This window comes from Lepeophtheirus salmonis, chromosome 3 (assembly GCF_016086655.4).
Source record: "Lepeophtheirus salmonis chromosome 3, UVic_Lsal_1.4, whole genome shotgun sequence".
Taxonomy (NCBI): domain Eukaryota; kingdom Metazoa; phylum Arthropoda; class Copepoda; order Siphonostomatoida; family Caligidae; genus Lepeophtheirus; species Lepeophtheirus salmonis.
In genome coordinates, this window is record NC_052133.2 from 1,909,384 (window position 1) to 1,935,959 (window position 26,576).

General features: G+C 30.8%; 1 protein-coding gene across 2 annotated transcripts in view; it reads right to left on the minus strand.

The window, feature by feature from the left end:
- Window positions 1-1,194: 1,194 nt before the first annotated feature.
- The window catches only part of LOC121114479 (cyclic nucleotide-gated channel beta-1-like), an 88,407-nt gene continuing 63,025 nt past the window's right edge, over window positions 1,195-26,576 (minus strand). Inside the window, exons 1-4 of one of the 2 annotated variants that reach the window (XM_040708453.2) lie at window positions 4,951-6,717; window positions 3,347-3,687; window positions 3,111-3,291; window positions 1,195-3,031 (exon numbers count right to left, since the gene is read on the minus strand). In XM_040708453.2, the coding sequence (XP_040564387.1) occupies window positions 1,875-3,031; window positions 3,111-3,291; window positions 3,347-3,673 (1,665 nt within the window). In that variant the 5' untranslated portion in view covers window positions 3,674-3,687; window positions 4,951-6,717 and the 3' untranslated portion in view covers window positions 1,195-1,874. Of the gene's footprint in view, window positions 3,032-3,110; window positions 3,292-3,346; window positions 3,688-4,950; window positions 6,718-26,576 lie in introns of those variants that run through there. The other variant, XM_071886862.1, reaches the window with a different exon arrangement.

Below are 26,576 nucleotides of genomic sequence, written 5' to 3' on the forward strand. Positions count from 1 at the left end.
ATTATGCAATGTGTACCCTTAGACCCTGTCCACACGGCAACGTTTTCAATCCGATGCAGTATTTCTTTTATTCAGATTCAAAAAGTTTCATGTCCACACCAGCTTTTTGAATATTGTATCTAATGGAAATCTTATTATTAGTACATTTTAGAGAAGGGAAAATGAGTGCAGTTGGTGTGGAAAAATTAACTCCTTGTTATTTTGCAAATCATAACTGTCAGTTGTTAATTTTTTTATATTTGTCTAATATATATCATTAACTTGCATTCATATTAATAAGGATAGGTGCCACTTAAAATATATTAGTTATACCACCCCAACTGCATAATGTAATATATTGATTTGTTAAATTAAGCTAATAACGATTATTTCAAATTTAAGTTCAGCCAATTTTTAAGTTAATCAAAGGCATACATGCTACGAAAACAATTTTAAATGACAGGACTTCAATTATGTTGCAATATGGCAAAAAGTATTCCGTTGAGGAAGTAGAATAGCACGTAATTCCTCAAGTGTTTATTTTTAGAAACCCAAAAATATTGGAGCAGCTAAATTCAGGTCGCAACACTTCTATAGTCTTAACAGTTCCTTTTTACCAACACATTTCTCTTCTGTAATTCCATATCATGCCTCCAGACAATGTTTCTCACGCATAATCTATCAATTAATTGCTTGAAGGAGAATTAGCAATTTGCCATGATTTTCCTATGCCATTATCTAATTTATTCTTCGTAGTAACATCTATGCAAATTTAATTATAGTTTTTACTCTCTACATATACATATATATATATATATATTATTTAGTCTTTTGCATTCACTAAATCCCACTTGCGACAATCATTATTGCATTTTGAAAATGTGGAAGATAGATAATTCATGAAATGAATCGTATACCTACATAAAAATCGGCCTGTTTTTACATAATAATTGCTGCTGGAGAAACGTGTTTTGTCTTCTTCTTCTTCTTTTTGCATAGGGGGGGGGGAGATCAATGTATACATAATTAGTGACCTTGATACTAACACTCATCAATTTAATGGATGGAAACTCTTACTCATTGCATCTCGGAGTTAAACGGTTAATTTATGAGTATAGGTCTAAGAATAAATTGATTCTTTAAATTTTTTTGAAGATAAATCTTCTTCTTTCATACGGTTATCCTTAGTTTTTAAGAACTTTCAGTAGCTTCATCTTGTGCAGGATCCGTGTAGAGCCACAGGAGATTTTATTCCATCTTTACTTATTCAAACAGCTACAAAAATTTAACTGTCATTAAATTAATACAATATGTCATATATTACTGCAAAAAGAAAGGGCGTAATAAAGTATTTAACACGTGATGTAACTATAATATGACAATAATGGCAGAATATCAGAATTCTACTAAATGCATATTAGTTTACGAAAGAGAAGTTAAAAAAAAAATGATGTTTTTCAATTTAACAGGTTGTGTGATTTATCCACTATTCCTCATTGTTCATTGGTCTGTGAATAATGTACGCCCTTTTCAAGGGCTTCAAAGCCTGAAGAACTTGAAAAGGCATGCTCTAATACATTGTATTGATTTGCCAATTATCTTGAATTATAAAGACGTTTGAGATTGAATTCAATAAATTATGCCACTTGATTTATGAGGTGATTTTTCGAATCTGTGTTACCATTGGAAATCATTAACTTCATACTAATTTTCCATTCACATGCAAAATGTATGCATATTGTATACACTTGTGTATATAAATTTAAGTTGATATATTGTATATGAGTAGAATTTTTTCCCCATCTTTTAGACCGTCTTGATTGAGTTACCTAATATCATATTATTTTTATCGCCAAAAAAATCTTTTTAGTCCCACTAGATATTTTTTTTAATGTTTATTGCATGTTCAAAATGGCTTTCTCAACAACTTGAACCATCGAAAGTTTAGGAAGAGGAACAACTACGAATTTATTCACTTCATTTTTGTCCTTTTGGCGATGGGCTACCTCCTTTGCTGCTTTGGCTGTCTTTTTTGCAAGAAGCATCCTATCCTCAGGGTAATCTATGAGGCACTCAGATAAATCCTCCTTGAAAAGTGTATAGAGCGTTGTGAATCCATGAGCTCGAACATTGGCTGTTCTTCGATTCATAGTTCCTGTGCTGAGTAAAGCAATTTCTCCAAAACAAACTCCTTGTCCCAGAGTAACAAAAACAACTGAGTTATTCTCGCCTCCAACGACCTGTACACTCCCAGTTGTTATGATGAACATTTCCTTGCCCACGTCACCCTCTTTACAAATGTAGTCGCCTGGTAGGAATATCATTGGTTTTAATCGTTGAGTGATGTCTCGGAGCAATCTGGGATCACAGCCTTCAAATAGCTTAACTTTCCTCACAATATCAAAGTGTATATCCAGAGCGATGTCAGTTTGGAGTTTTTGTGGTAGAAATCCTAGGATATCTTTTTCATCAAAGGATTTTTGTGTGGTCCATGTGTAGTTGCACCATTCCTTGACACGTTTGATTGTTAGTTTCTCTACTTTGAGGGATAACATGAATTGAGAGATACGATCAAATGATCTCATATAGTTGTCATGATCTCTGGAAGACTGTGATACAATGTCCTTCACATTACCAATGAGAACAGCGAAGAAAAACACACCAACGAGCCAGGATCCTCCCATAAAGATCAACTCCAAAGGATCTTCCCTGTCCGGTTTTGGGTTTTTACCAATGGAAAGGGAACATTTAAGAGCAAGGTAAAAGCAGCGTATGTAAGCAAAACCTTCTCCATCATAAACAAAACTATTTGAGCCAATGCCTTTGGCATCCGAGTATAAATAATAAGCACATGTGTTCACATGAATAAGGAATAACATGATGTTGATTGTTCGAGTGAGTCGAGCAATAAGAGGGAAGGAGGTAGAAGTATCCAATCTTTGAAAAAAGAGACTAAAATATCGGTAGCGGAGAAGTCGAGGAAAACGGAGTAAGGTGAAACGTCCAGAAAATCCCGTCCAAAAATAGAGTAAATCAAGGGGTATTAAACTAACTGAAAGTAAATATATAAATATAGACATTTGTGGGTTGAAATAAAATTAACTTTTTTTAAATTCTTTTTTATAAATTACCCAAGTCATAGCGAAAGAAAATTGATTTGAGATAGTTGATGGATGTGAGTTTGATCGTCCTTGAGTAGAGACCAAATTGATCAAGATACTGAAGACGTGTTTGAACAAAGAGGGAATCCAGGAGATATAAAAGATCTGCACTGTAGTCCAAACTTGCCCAAATGACGTTATTTCCCTTTGTCTGTAATAAATATAATATAAGTAAATACAAAGATTGGTTTTACAAATCATTCTACCTGATAGATGTGGAAACAGGTTCTAAAGGGGATGGCCCAAGCATTATACCCAAAGCAAATACATTGCACCATAATAAATAGCGTATTCCAATGTGATAGTGGATCAGAAGAAGATCGAAAACATGAATTAAAAGATTTAACTTCAATCACTTCATTGATGGACTCGAAACCTATGGATTGGTTTTTCAACTCTTTAGCTTGTACTTCAAGTTCTAATTCCTCAATTTCCTCGTCATTGGGAGTTAGAGGATGAGAAATGTTACTCTTAACACTATTGATGCGATTTTGGAAACGTTTATGAAGATTCTCCACTTGTTCTTGGATCATGTTTCATTGTCATACTAAAGGAGGAGGATTATTAAAATATTGCATGCTCCAGTAATAGGATTTTTTTATTATAATCAAATATGATTAATAATGGTAATCGATACGACTACCATTCTAAGTATATTTCCATCTTTAAAAAAAAAGTGAATTAGAGAGATGGAGTAATCATAACATAAATACATAATTAGTAATTATTTTTCCCTCTTCATGAACCTTAATTTTTGTATTTAAAATACTCGTTTGAAGAAGTTATCAAACTAAATACCCATTAATGATAGCATCTCTGTTCATAACGTGTGAAGAAATTATACACAGTTCTACACAGATTATATTATTAGATACATAATATTTACGAAAAAAAAAGAAGTAAATTTGGAATTTTCCATTAAAAAATATATACCCATTAAGTAAGTATACCTATTACATCTATTGTTGTATGTACGTATATGAAAATAAAGAAATAATCTTCATCAATCGAAATTAAACATTTATATAACCCTACAAATATTATTACAAGGGATTTAGGAAATGAATAGGGACTGTAAGTACATTAGGCTGTCCCATATTTGTGAAAAAAGTATTTTTCCCCTGTCCAAAGACCTTTCCTCCTGAGGGACAACTAAAAGCTAACTGTAGAAAAGTTTAAATCCCCTTTGATCATTATTGATTTAGTACAGGTTAATTTTGATTTTTGGTATAAATCGGTCATTTATAAGCCTCTTGACTAATTTGAGGTGTCTAAAAGGTGTTCATTGATTTGCAGTATATATGTTTTGTGAAAGATAAAGATAAGTAATATAACCCTAGTTTAAGTGCGATAGTTGTTGAACAAAAGGCGGAACATGATCCTTGATTAAACTGGGAAACACCAAAACATGGAGTACATTGTAGACCCCTTAAATATAAATAGGGAGGTGCACAATATTTTTTACTCATAACCCAAATAATAATTAATATGAAAAAGTACAACTTTGGGACGGTAAGAGTAGCTAAAAAATGGCATGACCTTCAAATCCCTTTTTTTTTAAATTAAAAACGAATGTACCACACCTAAAATTATCTGATTGTCTTGTAATTTTGTCAGCTTTTTTTTGTGTCTAGAAAAAATGGTCTTTGAGCATGTAAAAAAGTAATCCTCAAAAAACGGGACAGTCTACTGTAAATACAAAAACATTTGATGTGTTTCTTTTAAGATCGAAGATACATTCTCATTTGTAGATAATTCCAAACAAACAGAAGGAAATAACCGTGTCATTGATGAAATTAATTATACGTACATTTACACACATCAAGGATTCTCCTTCAGAAAATCAAACCATTCAAGGTTTTGCTCTTCCATACTCTACAATTATTGCAAACTTTGTTTTTTCCTCCTCTTCTCCCTGACCCATTCTTGATCATATCAAATATCGTAGATCATTTTTCATCCAAAATATATATAAGTAAATACAGTCAAGACACGATCATCTTTGTAACCCACCCCTATTTATACTATGTCTCATTCAAATATCTCATGAGACATCGCATCAATTGACTAGAAAAGAAAGGCTCTCGTTGGAAGTCATATTAAGAAATATACATATTTGTACCTCCGTTGTACACACATCAAATTTAACATGAAACTATCTTAAAAAAGTATATAAACCTTTATTCAAACAGAGGAAAATATGAGTCATTTGAAAACCTCAAAATTCTCGAAAAATATTGGTATTTCCAGGTAGGAAAGGCTTTTTGGACTCTAGAAGTTTTTTATTGAGCACAGTTCAATCTTCACTGCATTTCTCAAGCCTTTCCCTAAAGAAATAAGTAAAGAAACGCAAAATTAGTTGGAAATTAACATTGAAATTCGTTCTGACAATTTTGAACTTACCAAAGACCGTTTCAACTTTTTATCATACCTCCTAAGAACAAGATCCGTCTAAATCAGTCACAGAAAGAAATATCATCATAATGTGAATGTGTAATATGAAATGAGCTGTAAACATCCCTTTGTTGACGTCATACAAAGCTTTAGAGTGACTCATTTACTAGAAATACTCACTTAAAATCAGAGCTAGTTTTAACTAGATGTCAATTAGCTAATTACATCATTTATTTAGTAGTATTTAAGTTCAACAAATCGACATTAAGAACAATGATAAGGTATATGTACGTATCGGCAACTAACAAAAAGTACATTGGAGTTGTTGATTTTTGGGGATTCCATCGTCTAAAAATATATAGGGATCTAATAAATGAATCAAAGGCCTTGAATAATCAAAAGACTTAGCACAACCTATTAGAAGAGAATGAAATGAGTTGATAAAATATTGCTAATAATAATTATAGTTGCATGTAAGACATAAGATTATAGAATACTGAAGGTTCTGCAGCCTTGATTTGGAAGGAATCGGAATTATTTTATTAAGTTCCTTCCTCTTATCTCACTTTCCGCATCATCATTTCATGCTGATTATCTATACTGATTATTGAATTGGTTTAAATCTTTTTATTTAGAAAAATTAACTTTCAACTATTAAAAATGAAGTAATAACTCATGAAGCAAAAATGAGCAATATGTATAGATTTGATATAAGTAGATAAGTTTATTGTTTTTTTAGAGCAGATGGATCATATCACTTTAATTAAACAAGTAATCATGTAATAATCCTAATTACATGTCACAAACTTTCCTTGGATAAGAGAGAAAAAAAGTTCTAAAATTAGTTGGTAGTTAGTAGTATTTTGACTTTTTCTAGAACAATTAGGACCGATATTTCAGTCCAGACCTTGGTTTTTTACCGTAAACCTAAATTTAATTCATCAACAACTTGTTGTAGGATTTAATTACGATATTATTACCGCTATTTTTTGTTACGAGGTTTAATTATGCATCTAAAATACAGATGAAACAAAATTAAATGGAACTATGGAAACCATTGGTATCTCCATCCATAATGCCTTCAACATCAAGAAGTCTATTACAGCCCCAAGAAGAGCCAAAACTTCTGTAGCAACAATATGGCAGATGACTGGCCTGTCTCCATGTGGCCCTCTCCCAGACCAGACCTCAACCCCCTGGACTAAACAAATTTGGAGAGTTTTTGAGAAAAATGTCTGCTTCATCTCTCATCTAAATTTGATTTTTTATTCCTAACCGCAATCCTGGCATCATGGTGCACCATGGGCACGGTTTCAACCGTCAAGAGCTGTTAATCTGTTCGCCAGCGTGTCAAGACTGTTATTCCTTGTGAAGGAGGATATATGGAATAAAAATAAAGTATTTAAACATATATAGAAATTATGATCTTGAAAAATATGGTTCCTTGTAATATAGTCAATAGTCATGTTACTCCAAGTTTTGCGTATAGTTCTCTGTATAAAATCCGTCTTAATCAAATTTTAAATGAGACAGATTTATACCGAATTTTTCCATTTGATGGATTCAACCTGAATTTCATTAAAGTGCCGAGTTAGTTCGGTACAACAATTGTTTTAACAGTCTCAGACCGGTCTATGATTTGTGGACATAAATTCAAACACTAGTGGTTTGTCGATTCTTCTGAACTAGTGGACTATTCATTGTTTTATAAGAGTTCATTGATTAAAAATAGTTAAACCGCGTTCAACCCATCAATATTTAAAACACCAATATTTATAAGATACAAGAGTAGTTGAAAAATCGAGAGCTAACCAAAAAGTACACACAGTGTAGATTTTTATGTTGGTTAGGTAACACCGGGGTTTATGTGGATTGCCCCATACTTATGTAATTTTAAAATAACAATATAGAGTTTACACATATGATTCAATGGAAATACTATACATTATCATTTAATTGCTTCAATATATGCAAAGTTATATCTGTACTCACAAAGGAGATTAAAATTGCAGCTATTTTATTATGCATTCGTTACTTTTTCAATAAAATAAATAAATAACGTGAATTGTCATTTTTTCACAAAAGAATTAGTCAAAGAAAATGATAAAAAATAACAGACTTGTCATTTTGATGTACACTATATGAAGAGAGCCACGTTGGAACGCACCTACATATAAATATACATATACGAATGATAATTTATGAATAATGGTAGGCTTAAATCATCCTGGAATTTGATTACAGTTATTATAAATCAATTGCTTAAATAAAGTTCAAAATGAGGGTTGATTTTCGATATTGGAGTAAAGATAGTCAAGATTTTTTTCAATTTGACAATATAGATTGTAAAAAGTCATTAAAAAAGAGTGTTTTTATGAGACATCATCGTTCTGGAAGTCGGCCATCTTGAAAGAGGAATGAAAACCAAATTTTACAGAGGTAAAACAACATAAAAGAGGTAAAATTACATAAAAGAGTTTTTGTCTCTTGCTGTCTTCATTTTTCAAGCTGTTATATAAAGGATGTTAAATTGAAGGTCACATCAACATGAATTTTCCAAATTGACTTTAATCAAAATTTGACTGTTTTGTTTCAACACATGAAATATTGAGAGTTGAATTGAAAAATGCCTAATGTTTAATGCAATGAATTCGTTTTTTTATAAATTTGAATGTACATATTAACACTTCATTTAGGTCAAATGGTTAGATCATGCAGGATTCTCTTTAATAGCTAATTACACACCTTTATCAACAATGCTGCTAACTTGGCGTTGCTTGATTAGTTAATCTCTGATATTAGTAATAACTGAATATTTAAACACATTTATAAGAATAATTTAGCTCACAATTTGACATTTCAATTCCCATGGATTTATTCTATTCTTTTTTGACGCCCTATGTGAGATATTCAAAGACCTTAAATCAAAGCTCTATATTTGGATTGATGTATCAGTAAAAGTTAAATATATATTGAGAGTCGATGAGCAAAAAATATTTAATAATTGTAGATTTCTGCTGAGTCACCGAGGATAGTAAAAAGATAGAAATAATTGGGTTTTAAAAACGAGATTGCCTTTATTAGGTATCACATTATCAATAAAGAGTTTGAAAAAAATATTTAATGACACATTGATAAAAAAGGTCACATATAATAATTATTTGTCAGAAGAAAGGGGTTTCATAGCTATAAACTATTTATGGAATATAACTTATAAGTATGGATTATACAAAAGAAAGATAGGATCAAGAAAAAATATTTTTCTAGCTCTAATATATTTGTTATCATAACCTTTTTCTTCTTTTTATTTATAACTTAATATACTTACTTCCTTGAATACACTATGAATAGAAAAATTAATATGTGGTCTGTTAAATTAAGTGTGGATTAGATTTGTATTCTTTGAAGTGTTATTGTCAATTTCTATCAACAAATGATTCTTATTACCCCCTTTAAGCCAGTCGCAAATTGCTCTCAAAGTAGGCCAAACTGATCTTTATAATAAAAGAACGAGAAATGTATGGATTTTTTTTGCCGATATCAGTCTTTTAAATCAAATAAAGGTTTTAAAATAAAAAAATTAGGTATCTTAACTCATCCCACAAATTGAAAACAATGCCTTCAATACCGAGTGCTCCATTAAAATCTGAACACTTTGAGTTTTAAACTTCAACAATATATAATCTATTAATTAACAATGGAATTTCAACAAAATTAAAACTATAAATAGACGTGTGTCTGAGCTCTCCTAATAATTAATGTATCCGCCATTAGCGGCGATGATGGCTTCTAGACAGCGGGATGAAGGCCTGGCACCAACTACAGATGTAATCCTCTGTCATAGTGTCCTACTGCTGGCTGAGGAGGTTGGCATTAGGGTCTTTTGGGGGGCAATGGTGTAATAAAAGAGTTCAAAAGTGTCTTGCAACGGCTTGCATGGATGGTGTCAAAAGTGGCCTCTCCAACCTGACAAGGCTCTTTCCGGCAACTTTTTTGATAGCTCTCTGTACAGTCAGGTCTGAAACACCCAGATCTCTTGCATGGGCCCTCATGGACTTGAGGGATTGACCTGGGCTGTTTTCTTTAAATAATCCGGGTCCAGCTTCCCCGTTTTGATAGAACCCTTCTTCCTCTCCAACGTTTCGGACTCACTGACAGCGTAAACGGTGGTTCTGGAGACGCCAACTCTTAGAATGTGTAAATGGAAATTCGTCAATTAGGTTCAAGTATTATTTCCTCAACTTGAATGTAAGCTAGAGATCTCAAGTTTGTTTTGTTTAGTAACAAATTGTTTATACCTTAATATATCGAAATCTGAATTAATTTCAATCACTCAACCTTCATAAAATAATAGAATTAATAAGTGTTCAGATTTCAATGGACTACGCCGTATATTTTTGAAATATTGAGCTGTATCTATAAATGAAGTAAAAAAAAGGTATTGAGATTTTCTCCTTTTCTTGATTTTTGTTCAAATTTGTTTCTATGTTGACGCAACACATATATTATTTTCAAGAGATGTTTTACTCTTAAAAATCATTAAAGTTTAATTTTAATTTTTGTGGGAACACCAGATCGTTGTACTGCAAAGAAATGTAAAATAAGGCATCGGGCTTGTGAAAAACTGAAGGATAGATTATGTTCACATAAGTTCCCGAGGATTCTCATGGATAGAAAAATAGAAAAAGGCCTCAAAAAGTTTATTCCTTCAAATACAAAGAAACTTCTAATGCTAAACCGTCGTCACCTTCGTTGTATTTTGTGAGTAGATAGGCCATTATTCCTCATTATAACACTATTATTCAATAATTATTGGAAATTGTTCACAACTCAACTAAATATAATTTAGATTAAACCAATTGATGATCCGAGTATGTATAAGGGATTTAAAAGCAGAAACATATGATATTTGACAACAAAATACATTTTAAATTTATATGTTAGGCAGGCAACACCCTGAGGTATTGGCAATTTGTCTATTAAGTATATGTATAAAGGAATTACTTTTTGAATGGATTTATGTTTTAATTAAAAGTGTTTTTTTCTATACTTATACCTATGTGCTCTGTACCTTAGTAAAAGGATAAAAAATATATGAGTAATTCTACCATATTAATAAGTCATGGTTGTTCCTTTTAAAATGGAACATATGAAAGATTTTCGTAATGATTGAGTATTGACCATGACTCCGTGGTTGCTCATATAAACTATAAACATATGTAACTTGGCATATTTAGTGTATGAGTTATAGGACCATATTGGACTCCAATCTCATCATTTACCTATATGTATATGATGCAAATTCTTTGATTCCTTATACAATATTGTTAAACATAGATGTGGACTAAAAAATTGGGTAATGGAAACCATTATTTAATTCCTTTTTAAACATACTTCAACATGGAAATTTATACAATGAACTTTTTTCTATATAGAATAGATACACATATTGCGATATGCATTGCAATTCATTAAGAGTCAACATCAATAGGAACATGGCAAGGCCTTTAAACAGGAAGAAGAAGTAGAAAAAGGATAAATAAATGACCATCAAGTTTTTTAGCCTTGGAGCTAAATTTGAGCTTTTTTTATTTACTTACTCATCTATCTCTCTATCTCTCCTTACATATCCCTGTATTGAAGGTTTCCTCAATTACTTTTTATATTGTATAATAAAAAACTTATGCCCCCATCAAATATATATCACTTGAAAGTTGATATTTCAAACATGAAACTTGATTCACTATTTATAGTCATTTCATTTCCGTTGCATTTATCCATGATTTGAATTTTTTTAATGCAATTGTATGATCTGCATAACTAAAAACAACTCAAGGTTGTACATTATTATTATTATATATGGTGTGAACTAATACAAAAACATTCTTGAACAAAAATCAAGAAAAAGAGAAATGTCCAATACATTTTTAAGTATAGCCCAATATTTCAGAGACATATTTCTGTCAATTATAGATTTGGTAGTCAAATTTTGGGATTGTGTTGAGATACCCAAGAGTTTTCAACTATAGTTTAAAGTTTTTGTCTTCGATATGGACTTTCAAATAATATCTACCAAATTCTAATTCCTTAATTGTGAATATTTTCTACTTGTATGAGACACTACATAAGGATTAATCAGAATAATTTACTGATTCATCTGCTAGTATTTGAGCAATTTACACCAACAAAAATTGCTTTGATGTTTTGCATTTCCTCTGACGTAATCATCCAGTAATTTGGGAAAAGTCATAAACCACCAAATGGTATCATAAAAAACTCTTGCTCATGTTCAAATCATAGTAAAAAAGAAGTACATTATTTTTCTAATATATATATGGCTTTAGTAATGTTTATCTTGCGTTGTATTAGTACGATCGGCTCACACTAGATGCTGTTACAAAGATAAGATTTCGTACTATGAATATTTAAAACAGTTTTTTGAATGTTTGACTAGGTGTTGTTTGAGTTTGCGGCAAAACTAGACACCGACAAAGAGAAAATACGCCCTATTTTACAGTTTTTCTTTCGAACAATTTGAAAAAGCAACCCAAGCGGCTGAAAATGTGTATAGTGTTTATGGACCTAATACTGTAACAGCCAATTATACGCAATTTTGGTTTCGTCGATTCCATTTCAATAATTTTGATGTCAATGATGGAAAATATGGATAAAATAACGGAAATTGTCGAGTCCAATCGTCATACAAGCACCATTTTCATTACCAAAGAGATAAATATGATTTAGAACAAAAAACCATTAACAATCATGGATTTCATTTTACTACCCCTAATGTTTATACACTAGTTAGTTTAGCATGGTTTTCAAATTCAAAGTCATTATCTAAAGTTTCTACAAAGCTTCTGTGAAATTTTCCTATTTTGTTTCATAAATACAAATATTAACAAAGACTAGATTTCTAAAACGGCATTGCTTTTGGTTTATTATGCGATAATTGTTATGTAAATCAAAGCACTCAATTATTTATTAATTGAGTATAGGTCTGATTCATAAAGTCCACCATTTTGAATTATTCAAATGTTAAATGATGTAGAAATATAGGATTGAACCTCTGAAGGTATTTTCTTCATTTAGTAAATGGTATAAACACGTTTAAATTATAACTACTTAATATTTTTGTTTAAAACTAAATGCTGTATTAAAGCCATAACAATAAATACCTACGTTTTGATCCCCTTTGATCAATCCGACAGAATTACTCTTATCAATTGAAGAGATTGGGTATCAAAGTCTTGGTAAAGCCGAATAATTTTTGCTTCTCTATATATACTTTCAAGAATCATTCATTCAAAATCTATAATAGCAATTTCAATAAGAAGAAGAATAAAAACCTACGCAGTGACTTCAAATTGCGTAGAATAACATCCTAATAATATTTTATGATGTTATTGTGGTTCTCCAAAAAAGAAAAAAAAAAAAATGAAATACTCGTTTTTCTTCTTTAAAATGTATATTTCTGATCAAAATATTTATGTTAAATGTTTCCTTCTTTATTATCTATCTACATATGACACAGTGAATTCCTAGCCTTGTTACTCAGGCTTTACATAATAGGTAAAGACATTTTGCAAAGTGTCATATTTGTTTTTGTTTTTTTGACAAAAAAAAATCCTTTGAATTTGTGCAAAAATAGGATACACAGTGTGCTTAACTGAAATCTGAACAAATGTTAGTACAACAATATTTTATCATATATCTCAAGAACAATAAGAGATAGAAACTTGAAATTTTATTTCATAAATCATCATATAATTAAGTTATAACTTATTCAGCCACAACAGCCTCCAAACGGGTCCTAAAAAAGAGCAAGTCTTCTTGATGTAGGCCTCATCCATTTTGTCGCAGGTTGCAAAGATTGAAGCCTTTAGGTCATCCACATTCCTCCGGGAGATCCGTCAGGCTTACCTCTCCATTACGATATATTTGCTGCAATCCAATGGATTCAGATCTGGTGATGATAAGGGCAACATGGATGCAGGCCCAAAATCACAAATTAGACTCAAGCCAAACTTTGACATTTCAGCCTTCAACTTGACTCAGATACCTCAAATCTATCCCGAACTGCATACATAGTGGTTTGGGAGCACTCCAACTTGTTGGCAATGTCCCTGGGCTTTATTTCCACTCAGAGCAAAATCAAGATGTTGTTTTGTTCTGTTTGTTCGATGATTAAATTTTTATAAAATCATAAAACATTGGTAGAAATTTCAAACTTGTAACTTTACTCTTCACTCTCAATTTTAAACCTTTTATTCTTGTTCAGATTTCGGTTATGCACACTGTAGTAGAACAGAAAAGTAAATGTAGTTGGAAATTGCCAAATTGTTCGACTGCTGAATAGTGGCATAAATGAAAATCCTAGACAAGTGTTATCACAATACCAATATTTTTGTACTAACTATAGTATCGATATTTCAGTACTTTTTGTATTTTTTTTTTTAATCTAACTTTTGTATAAATTACAATTTGGTTGACAAATTTGAGGAGTTACATCATCGGTAGGCCAAATTTTTATGATATAGTGTAGCTGTAAGGACAGCAAACAATATCAGTTTAGTGTTTTAGACTGTTTTAAATGTGTCAATACCCAGATACTACTATTAAGATTAACCATACCTCCCCTCCTGAAAAATAACATAGAACTATCAAGTGATAAATAGTTTAAGGGTAAATATATTTTAGGCCTTTCTAGGCAGTAATGTTTGTTTTGTAAAACAACGTCTCATTTTATTTTATTGAACTTAAATTGCTAAAATATAAGGGAGTGGGAAACAAGTACCTTATCTGCAATGCCCCTGCCTCTAAAGCAAACACTGGGCCAGCATTTTATGTTTAGAGGTATGTAGTAGTATGGTCTTCCGTCTGAAGATCTGGTACCGGTCTGAGGCCGTTATATTTTTTAGTGGGCCAATCTTTTTTCGATCTTTACTAAAGTTCGGGCTGAATTGGTCTCAAAGAAAATTTTGGTCAGGATGAGTTACATTCAAAACTCGGTCTACACCAATTCTATAGATGAATGGTTGATGACAAACATTTCAAGATTCGGTAAATATCGTAAGTAACGTCATATGAAATCAAATGTTTTCCATAAATTATGGGTTTTTTTAGTCTATACATCGAGACCCAAAAAAATTGTTCACTACTTTAAAACGATTAAATTCTGATATAGAGAGAGTAAAATCGGTCCAAATTGTACCGACCTGTAAAAAAAAGGTCTTACATGGGAGTTTCAACACTAGTTTATAGAATTGAATCCCTTCCTAGCACTTTCTAATGTCACTGCTTTGGGGTTGTTCGAGTATAGAGGTATCATAGTATTCAAGAGACTTGAAACCAATCAGGATATTCTGAACAAAGAGTTTTGTAACCGATGGTACATAGCTACATTATATTTGGATTCTATTTACTATATTATTCATTTCATTTTCCGTTTAATTGTCTAGAAAATGAAAGTTTCTAGATACTTATACGTAAACGTTTAATTTGAATTATATCCTTTTATTTATTTATTTTTTGAAGACATATTTAGATGTAATTTATGATAATAATATTACTTTTTTATATTGTACATTCATCAAAACACTTACCTAGATGTAAAGAAGAACAACAAAAAACATACATTATTCATGCTTTTTTCTTCTTCAAATAACTCTATTTTCCATAAATTTCTTCAACCAAAAGGGATTGTAATAGACGAAATATGAATAGAGAAAAATGGATCAAATAATAATAGGATATTTGATTAATTCATTAAATATGTTTGTTTTATTTTTTTTGCATGCATTTTTTTTTTTTTTTTTGATATATTTATCTCTAATTATGTTATTTTGCTTCTTAATTATCCGTTAACATTATCTTCTTTGGCGTAATTTTATAGTATATAAATATGTGTATACATTTCAAACTAAAAAATGTATTTTTGTGAGAATTTAGTTATTGTTTCTACATATTGGGCACCCTGATAGCTAGAGTTGTAAATTGTAAGCATTTTTGGTATGTAAAATGAACATGCCCACGTGGATAATTTGAAGAGTGTTTTATGAGAGATCAGTGTAGCTGCCATAATGTTTCATTAGATCAACTGCAAGCAGCTGTAAAAAGAAAGAAATAATCACAAATCCCACTCCGTATCAAGCAACAACACAGGCATAAAATTACTCCATATTTGAACCTCAATTCTACTCCGAGTCTAGCAAACTCCCTAACAAATTATCAGTGTTTATCCAACAGCATTTAGGGACAAACAGACCATATACTTAGGTATTCCCACCTCAAGAATGCAATAATAATGATAACAGCCTTAGAAAAGAAAAAAACTTCTTATCAGGTAGCTAACAACAAAAAAATGCTTTAAATTTACAACTCTATTAATAAGTGATAGGTATAGATGGGTTTAACTAACGTGACAGACTACTGTATACATTTAATACAACATCCTGTTAGAGGCAAAGTCCCTGAAAGAATATAGTTAATAATATAACAAAAAATCTTAATTTGATAATTTAAAGGAAAATTAAACTGTTCTACTGGGTGCAAATGTAACTATGACACACTTTTTCAAAGATACGGGTAATTTCAATCCATAAATTAATTGAATAATAACTATTCAGCTGTTATTGTTAAAGTTTTCTAACACTCAACGCATTTTTGAAATTCCAAACTTAATCCGCAATCAAATCTCAGACATACTGCGCGTCAATATCAGAGTATGCGAAATTTCTAAGGAATTAAGTGTATCTTAATCAACTGTGGAACGAATAAAACGACCTTCTACAAATGCAGCTAAAATCATACATAAATTTTTGCATAAAAATACATATTATTAGCCTAAGTACTTTTGCCCTCCATACTCTCCTTACCACAATGCTCTTGATTAGAGCTTAAGGGTATAAGCACTGTGTATAACATTAACAATAGTTGAGCCTCCCTATATTATTAAGGTATTTTTGTCAATCTCAGGCCAGTTGAAGTGCGCTATTAAGATACATGTTTAAGAGATTAACATAAAATGCTTCATTAATATTAGTTGTGTCAGAATTAAATTTACCCCTAGTAGGAGCAATTGTTTATATTTATATACAATTTCCAAGATGTCCGGTTCCCAGAAGGATGATGTCAAGTTAATAGATACACTCTATGTATTAATACATACATACATTTGTACTTGTCTCTCAAAGGTAATTGAAAATGGACCTCCATTACTTTTTTGATTTATGATCTGCTAGATATCATGAAGAAATGCCTCAACATGCAATGATACCCTCACTAATTGAGGCCCTTTATTAATAGAGCATGGTGGATAAATATCAACGCTATTATACTCCATCTTATATAAATATAAATATGTATGTGTTAGTGTTGAGACTGGGTCCATCAACGAACTTTTTTTTCGATTCGGTCTTAAGTGATTTTTTTTTTTGACCGATTTGGACTGATTTTTTGATCCAGACCGTAGACCGATTTTTTTTTTTCATTCTCACTCTATGAACCGATTTTTTTCAGTTTCAATTTATTGACCAATTTTTTCCGGTCTCATAAATTATGAGAGACCATTTTTTTTTCTAGATAAACTGTCATTCATTTTTTTCAAAAATATCTCAAGTACACGATAAATTCTAGAACAAATACTGTATACAAATAAGAGACGGCGAGATCAAAATTAATCCGAGGTATCTCTGTTTAAACTTTGTATAACGTCATTGTATTTAAAAAAACATATAATGTCATGTTATAAGCAATTTACTTGTAAAATGGGTCTAGACCAAATTTTTTTGGGACTTAACTATACCGAACTTATTCTTTGGATCAATCTAGACTGAATTTTTATATGAAACCGGTCCAGACCGAGCTTTTTGTTGGACCAAACTAATTCGATCCAACAAAAAATATAACGGTCTTAGACCGGTCTAGGATTTCTAGACCGAACCCCAACACTAGTATGTATACATTCGGTTTGTATCATGCATCTAATTATAGGTTATTGATGCTTTAGAGGGAAAAAGAACGAAAAAGGAAGTGCAAATCGGCTTGATTTGTGCAAATTTTAAAAGCTTTATTGGCATTTATTTGTTTACATTTTTCCATTGAGAGGCCTATCTTTTAAATTCCATTGTCTATATTCCTAATGAATCATTAGGATAAACATAAAAATATACACACATAAGTTGAGTAATATTTCATAAATGATATTCTGTCTGACATTCATAAGGTATTTTGATAAAAATTTACAAAAAAAAGTCATTTTTTTAATTAGGATTATTTTCAAACTTAGATTCATTTCTAGAAACATAAATATCGAAGAATTATAACAACATATCGGTTCTAGGAAAATAAAAACAAAGTAAATTTTTTAATAGTATGTTTTTACTCGACGGTGGATTTGGTTCTGATAACCTACAAACTACACATGCAATTCCTTTGCAATGTAAACGGATTTAAACAAGCAGTTCAGATATAATCCTACAATACCTACATTTATATCGTTTAGCAAGTGAAGTAGTTGCACCTCTAACTGGTATCTTTTGAACATCACTGCTGTAAGATATATACATGTTCATCGTGGATCCAAGGGGGCCTGGGTACCAAATAATTTTTAAAGTACAAGTATAAATTGGGTTTTTATTGGTGAGCAATCCATAGTAACTCTAACCAGGCTCCCAAATAACATAACCGTGATTAAGGCATTGATTAAATTCAATGTACTATTTTCACACAAATAATGTATGAACTTGAGTGGGCTGGATATTTTTTTTATACTGTCCCTCCATTTCACATCCAAGTTAGCATGTCGTCAATCTCAAATTAAAAACTGCGTTAATATCTACGATATTTAGAAACTGTAATATGTCAACACAGAAGAAAGCAAGAGTGGTTTTACTTAAAATGTGTCAGGACTACACACTTTTTATTAATCAACTGTTTATTTTAGATTTTTATAAATAATCTTTACTTATTAACCCTTCAAAGATGTCTTAAATAGCACTTAAAGATTGTAGAAAAATTCAATCGCAATTAAAGATAATAAATAAATATTTGAGAATAAATTTGGTCCAAAGCAAAGTCTCACTTGAAGACATTGGACAGTCTAGTCCAGGGGTTCTCAAACTGTGTTACGCATATTACTGGTGATACATGAGATCCTTCAGGGATATCACTAATAGGCCAAAACTTTGCTATTATACATACATTTCGGCTATAATGCTGGTACTTTTAGATCTAGACATTTTATTAGCTGGTTCACACTAGTTAGACGTGGGTTGAGATATCGGAGTCACATTGGAAAATCAATTTATCTAGTTAATTATCAAATAGCATTCTTAGAAAGCTATGTATTTGCTTCGATATTTTATATCATGCAATTAGAAAAAAGGAGGTAATGAAAAAATACATTTTACTCAATTTTTGTAGCTCGGAAATCCTTAATGCCTCGTGGAAACTTTAAACTTACACACCAGGAAAGAAAAAAGAATTTAGCCTGCCATTCTTTGATTATACATTTAACAAAAATATTCATTAATATTTTTCTGATACAAAGCCAATGTCAAATTGGATATTTTATATATGGCCGCAATTTACCTTATAGATGTGGGCATGTTCCTTGTAATAAGAGTTGATGAAAATTAAGAAGAGAATGACATCCAGACTGTATGGTTGCCACATTCTTTTGTCCAAGAAAGTGATGTTCTTAGCGAGGAAGGTCTTAGTATTTTTGCAGTGTGAGTGAGGGCCCTATCTTCCTGAAAGACAACATTGCTGTAGTGGAAATTTTCCTCAACCCAAGGGAGCAGGTTGGTTGTGAAAAGTTGATGTACATTGTACATGGCTGGCTGCTGTGAGCCTTTAACCCTCCGGGAACCAAATCAGGGCACCACAATGCCTAGTACCATGGCTGATGCTGGTTGTTTGGTGGTAGTTGCCGTTTGAAGACCTTCTTAATATTGTAAATGGTCTTATTAGCCATTCCCGTCAGCCTGGTCACCTCTGTTGAAGTGTGACCCCCCAAAAAAAGAATTGATGCCCTAAGCCTTGAATCTCACTGCAATGACATTTCTCGTCCGATTTAAAAAATTCAAAGAGCAGCATGTGATTGAGTTTACATGGCTATCAATACAGTTACAGATAGTTATTTCCTCACACAGAAAATCTCAAATCAATATAATAAAAGCGTGTATGTTTCAAGTTTTAACCTTGTACATCTATAGAGTTCCCACAAATATATGTTATGACTTATGTACTTCTTTAAAAAAGAGCAGCACCAAGTTTGCCTCCCTTGGCTAAAAATCCAAGATAAGACTGATTAATTACCATGGTTATCAAATTTGTCTTCCATACAAGTGACTTTCTTTTTTCTTAACAGTCATGTTGCTAACATTAATAAGCCAAGATCAAATCGATGAGTCCATATTTCATAACTAAAATATTTTTTATCCAAATATTTGTGTCTCACAAGATATATTGTTACAGAAAAGCTACGAATAAATATATATATTTTTTTTAAATATTGTATTCTTAGGATATGAACAAACCGACTGGGATCAAACAAAACAAAGGTTATCAGGGAGACTGGTACATCTAGTCATTTCTAAAATATCAGATTTAAATTTTGTATTAAAAAGTATTTTGATATTGGCCCATGTAGTGATCACACCATAAATTTTTAGATAACGACGGGAAATCCAATTCATACCACAAATTTGAATCAAAGGTCCATATAAATTTTCTCCTCCTTGATTTTTGTTCTAGTTCATCTTGTGTGTTGACGTATTAACTTCTCATTAGCATCTAAAATAATATGATACTTCATTCCAAGGTTGATTTTGATTTAAATATCAAATAAAGACCCTTTACTCGTATTATCGTTCGACAGTCAAGACTGTCCCGCTCTAGATTGACCTACATAGAGGGCCGATATCCAATTTGACTTCTTTTTATGCATTTACTTATATATAAATAAGCATCCTCAATTAATCTCTTTAAAGTAAAAAAAGAAAATATTTCATCTTTATCTCATCATGAAAACATTCCCCTCTATTGGACAAACTTGAACATGAATTATGATTTGTGGCTTTGTTTAGTAGGTAGTTATTATTTTTTAATGAGAGGGTTTCATCATAGAACCATCTCAAACTTAAAACTGAGATGACGACTAATCTTTAGAGTACATTTATCTACATGAAAATAATAACACTATAAGCAACGGCAGTGGCCTTCGTTGAAAACATGAAACACTGGATCCTTTCAATATGGTAATACAATATCTTTCTTAGAGTTTGACTTGACGGAAATATTTGAGTTTTATTCTTGATGTTTGTATATTGTACATTAAATCAAGCATCAGATGGACAAAAAACAACAAGAATAACAATTGGATCTTAGAGGACAATTGTTCAAAGGAGCATGATCATCTTGCATGCCCGTATAATGTTTTATTTCTTCCACTGCTTATGGGTGCATGTCAGAAGAAGTCAAAGATATAGGTATATATACATCTGAGAACTACTATCTGTTTTTACACAATACTCAAAAAAATATACCTACTTTTTTTTTGTTAAAGTCCAACTATAAAAAATTAAATAAAATAATCGTTAATCACTCCTATCATCATAATTCTCAACCATTTTTTTTTCTCCATCGTAGTATGAAAGGAAATAAAAAATATCAATCTTTTATGGAATTGAGTGAAAAATGAAGCAGTACCATCCATGGCTTTGATAGTTGTTCTTATATTGACATAGGGTAAACGGGTTCGATATCTCTTTTGTAACTTATTGATAACTACCATATATTTATTTCCTTAATAAAAAAGTCTCCATTTTCCTCCTTGACCTTTTTAAAATGGTATATAAATACTAGTGTTGAGACTCGGTTCGAGAGTAATATTGTTTTAGTTCGATCTTAAGTGATTTTTTCTTGACTAATTTAGAAGAATATTTCCGTCCATAACATAAGCCGAAATTGTATCGTTATCAAATCGAGTACTGACTTTTTCTCCTCGCCTGCGATTTACGAGACTTACACATTAAGGGTTGAGGGCCAAATTGCCGTAATTCAAAAATTAAATATATAAGTTTTGTTGCCTATCTAATTATCTAATATTTAATGTTATTACTTAAAAACAAGGAAAAATTTTCTTAAATAAATTTCAATGTAGAAATTGGAAAACACTCTTATTTATAATGAAAAAAACAACCCTATCAAGCTTTATTATGTAAAATTAATATTTGAGTAACGACAATTTCGATCGAAACCTCCGAAATATAAAATAATTTAAACTGCATAAGAATGTATGCAATATATACATTATTTGGATTAAAACATGATAACATCAAGAAATCATGTATAGAATAGGTTTAGATCGAATTTTATAAAGAACCGTTCCAGTTCTTATTTTTCTTTAGTGCAAATCTACACCAAATTTTTCTGTGAGACCCGTCCAGACCAAAATAAGGAGACTCATTATAACGGTGTCAGATCGGTCTAGTATTTCCTGGTTGATTCTTACAAGAAGTACGTCTAAAAATACTTTGAAGCCCTGTTTCTACAGATGGACCGTAGTGTGAATCATTCCAGGAACTGCAGAATACTCAATTACGCTGTCTATATCCATTATTTGGCATTACTCAAAAATACTTTTAAATTAGAAAAAGATTAAATTGACCAAAAAGAACAATCATTGTTAATACGATTTATTTGTTAATTTGATTTGCTCTGTAGACATATATTGTATGTGTATTTCAAAATTCAAGTCATCTCATGATTCCTCTCAATTTGCTTGTAATTATCTGTCATTTTAATTGAAATATTTAAAAAAAGGTAGATTCAACCTTCATTACAATTGTACATATGTATAGTTTATTATACTGATTGATATTATGCAAATTAAAATGCCGTTGCTGAAATACATTTCAATAACAGCAAATGTTTTGGTCTGATGGAATTATGTTTCATAAAACTATGGAACTGTATAAATACTTTCTTTACCAGCTCATTCATACATCCATTAAATTATCACTCTTATTGCTAGATGTAGGAATAAGCAATAAACAATTTATATATATAGGACTAAGGGTTATATTAGCAATGTCATTCAAAATGGACCAAAATTCTTGGAGATTCATATTTTTTAAATAAATATTTTTTTAGATTATTCATTGAATATATTTCAACCATATAAGCTATGATATTCCTCATCACAATGTATTATGAATAAGTTATAAGCGTTTAAAGAAAAGTATCGTCTTCCATAATTTGCAGTCTAAAAATGGAAATATATCGAGTTCAGAACTAAATAAAGAAACAATAAAAACACTTTTACATAAGTTTTAATTATCTTACTTTATATCTTGGGATTATTTTAAGGGTAAAAAATGGCTCTGAAAGATAATAGTCTCGAAATACTATAATTTCAGATATCTCAGAATTCAGATGCCTGAGAGAAAAACTAAGATCAGTTTTGGATTTTGCACTTATAGATACATTCGATTATTTTCTTCAATTCATTTGTTAAAAAAATCACCCCCCTAATTGTTCCCCTGTGTTATAGATTAATTATTCTTTTAAAATTTAATTGCAAATCATACTGTACAATCCTACGTATTTGGCTCGTCACCCAAGAAATAAGCTCAAATTATTTTTTATTGATATTCTTCGACTATTTATTGTCTATTTATCGTCGATTTCTATCAACAAATTAACCCATTGTTGGCCCTATAAATTGCACTTAAAGTAGCAAAAACTCATTGTCAGAATAAAATAGATTATAAATGGTATTTGAAAAGCCATATCGGGATCAGATTAAATCTCATAAATCGAACGATTACTTTATACTATAGTTAAAACTCTTGAGTATCTTAACTAACCCAAAAAATTTGAATACAAAGCCTATAATGTATCTAAATATGCCTATAAATTATTGAGTTGTGCATGTATAATGTAAAAAAAAATGGGGCATATCTCATTTTCTTGATTTTTGTTTAAGATTAGATTTGTATTAACTCACTACAGAACACAAATATATACCAAATCATAAAAGGAATAAGAAGAAAAGGGGGTCAATAGATTTTCGTTCTTCTTCTTAGTTTTATAAGTAAATGAAGCAATGAATATTTAAATACAAAATTCAGGTCATCTTTCAGATCGAATAAAAAAAATCACTAAAACGAACTAGAATTGTATAAAGTCTCAGTAAAATGCAACTTTAGACTCCTAAAGAATGAAGAAAGGGACCAGTATGTGTGTACATAAATACTCCCTTCAACTCCTTGGATAAGATTTCATTTCCAGACAGGTGTAATTTTATAAATGTAAGTAATGCAAACTACAAAGATATTTGCAAACAATAGAAGCGTCTATAAAAATGGAACCCTCTTCATATTTCATGACTTAATTAGACAGATTTCATGTTCCATTATAATATATCAAAGTATGAGAGTAGTATTATTATATATGGATCCATTAATTGACGAATTTATTTTTATAATTATTATTTTTTATGATTATAAATTTCTTTGAATTAATGCATGTATTATGTATCTCTAAGTTTATTGATGAGATGAAGCACTTGAAACATTAACTGCTCATTCATTTCCGTGTAATACAATTTCAAGAAAAACTGCATGAGGAAGACACCTCATGCACATACCTATGAAACTAGTTGGACAGTCTTGAAAAACAAAACCAAATTTATTACTCAAATATGGAGAAGTACTCCTGGAATATATCCCTTATTTTAAATACATACATGAAGCACACTTATAAATATAATGTTAATTTTAGCCTCATAATAAATTAACATAATGTTTATAACCATGTTATAATCATTCAAGTGTGTGTTTACTTTAGCAATGGGTAGTTATTATAATAAAACCTTCAAATAAAGTAGAAAGATGTATTACTTTGTAGATTGAAGCATCTACCAATACTCAAAATTGGAGATTTAATGGAAAATGTTCGTTCATTTTTTAATGCCTGAACAGAACCATCCTTTGAACTGTGCTCCTTTGGCAACGCATTTCTTCGCTCTATTTACATTGTTCTCCAGAGACACCAGGACAAAACTAAAACCAAGTTGATGAAACGATTTTTGTAAAAAGTTTATTAGCTAGAAGAATAGTTTTTTATTCACAGAGTGTATATTGAATTAAAATGAGAGATGTAGCAATATCAAAATCTCACCCGTTTCCGATACCATATTTATGAATTATTCCGATTCCTTATTAATATTATGTATAAAGGAATTATATAAACAGATAACAAAACAATTTACTTCTTTAAAGTTTAACTTTTTATTAATTAGGGCTCACAAGAAAATACATAAATATAACAATCATATTTATGATTATTATTAGTTGTAAATAATTTGAAATTATAATTATTTAAAAAGTTAGTTTCTTTCTGTATTTATGAGTCAATTTATTCCTTGTTGGACCATATATGTTGCCTGCACTACTGAATAGACCTTCATTTTCAGTGGATGGACCTGAATTTTGTTGCAGCTCTATTGTTATTGCACTTATTAGTTATTATATGTTAAAATAAAAATTAAAGAAAAAATAAATTTATCCGGAGCCCCTACGGGTAATAAGGCCTAGTCTTAAGCCTAGGTAAGTGTATACTATGATCCTCACTTCTTTTTATTGGTTGTCCATTTGAAATAATAAAAATTGTTTTTTTTTCTTTACTAATGATGTAAACAATTAAGTAAGCACAGGATTCCGAAACTTCAAAAAGGCCTAATCTGGCTACTCCGATACCTAATCCGATGCATTGGTACATCCCAATTCAAATAAAATATCATTTATTCACAAGATGCATTCTGAGGAAAAATTGCATGCGTCACGAAGAAAAATCATTATCTGACGTTTCTGTAGAACCTCAAAGTGGACATCTTGGCAAAAAAAATATGTAACCAACTAAATTTGGACCAAACTGATCATGTGGTATTCTGTTCATTTAAAAAAAGGAGCTGAAACAAAAAAAAAGAATGTCCGCCTGAATGGAAAATATGTTGAAGGTCCAGGCCTGAAAAATTCTACAAGTATATTGCTATGCAAATATAATATCCAATATATTTGAAAATATTCAAGATTTTTTAATAGTATTTGACAGACAATTTGAAGGAACATTTGAGTGTATCATTTTTCTTTAAGAGAGCCCTCTCCTTCGTTCTAGGGGTCATTTGTCTTATAATATGTACAAGTACATACGAGCAGATAAGTACTCTCTCTTTCCCCACCTTTATTCACACTACGTATATATTTGAGAATCATCCTGCTGTGTTGAGGTAGAAAAAGCGAAATTTTTACCCAAGATACAAACATAGGAAATAATGTGTCCATGTTTGTCTTCTTTTGTATGCATAAAAATATATGTTTGTAATTAAGCAATATATCAAATTTCATTTGTTTAAATACTTATGTAATTCTAGTCCATTGACATTCTTATGTCTTTTGAATCTAGAAAACCATTATGTGGGTGTATATGTGAGTATCGATATAAAAACTGCCTTATTGATTATTAAGAGGGAGTTTTTATGGGGAAATTAAAAGTTACCTGAAAAACCTTTTTGTATACTTTGATCTTAGCAGCAGTGGGTATTGATGTAAATAGGTCCTCAGAGCTTTTCAGTTGAAGGAGTAGGGTTCTCAAATTCAAACATATTTTATTTTTATAAATTTAAACTCCCGACAAACCATAAAGAGGATGCATTAGGAGATTTTACTCTTTAGTAAAGGAGACGGATTTAGCCGCTGCGTTTTCGTTGTGATATTTGCTCATTTCGAACTTGATGCCATTGTTCAAAAAATTAAGCACTTTTAAAAGTTTAATTTTATTAATACTGTTTATGAGACAAAGGAATGTAAATAGTGTTTTTGTGGGTTCTAATCTAGGACCAAGGACTGCAGTCCAGTTCAGTCTCACTTTTTAGTCCTTAAAAAAAGAAAAAATGATCCGCTATGACGTCATTGAAATGTTTTCTCCTTATGAATTCATATTATTCAGTTATATTGAAGAACTGATCCATGA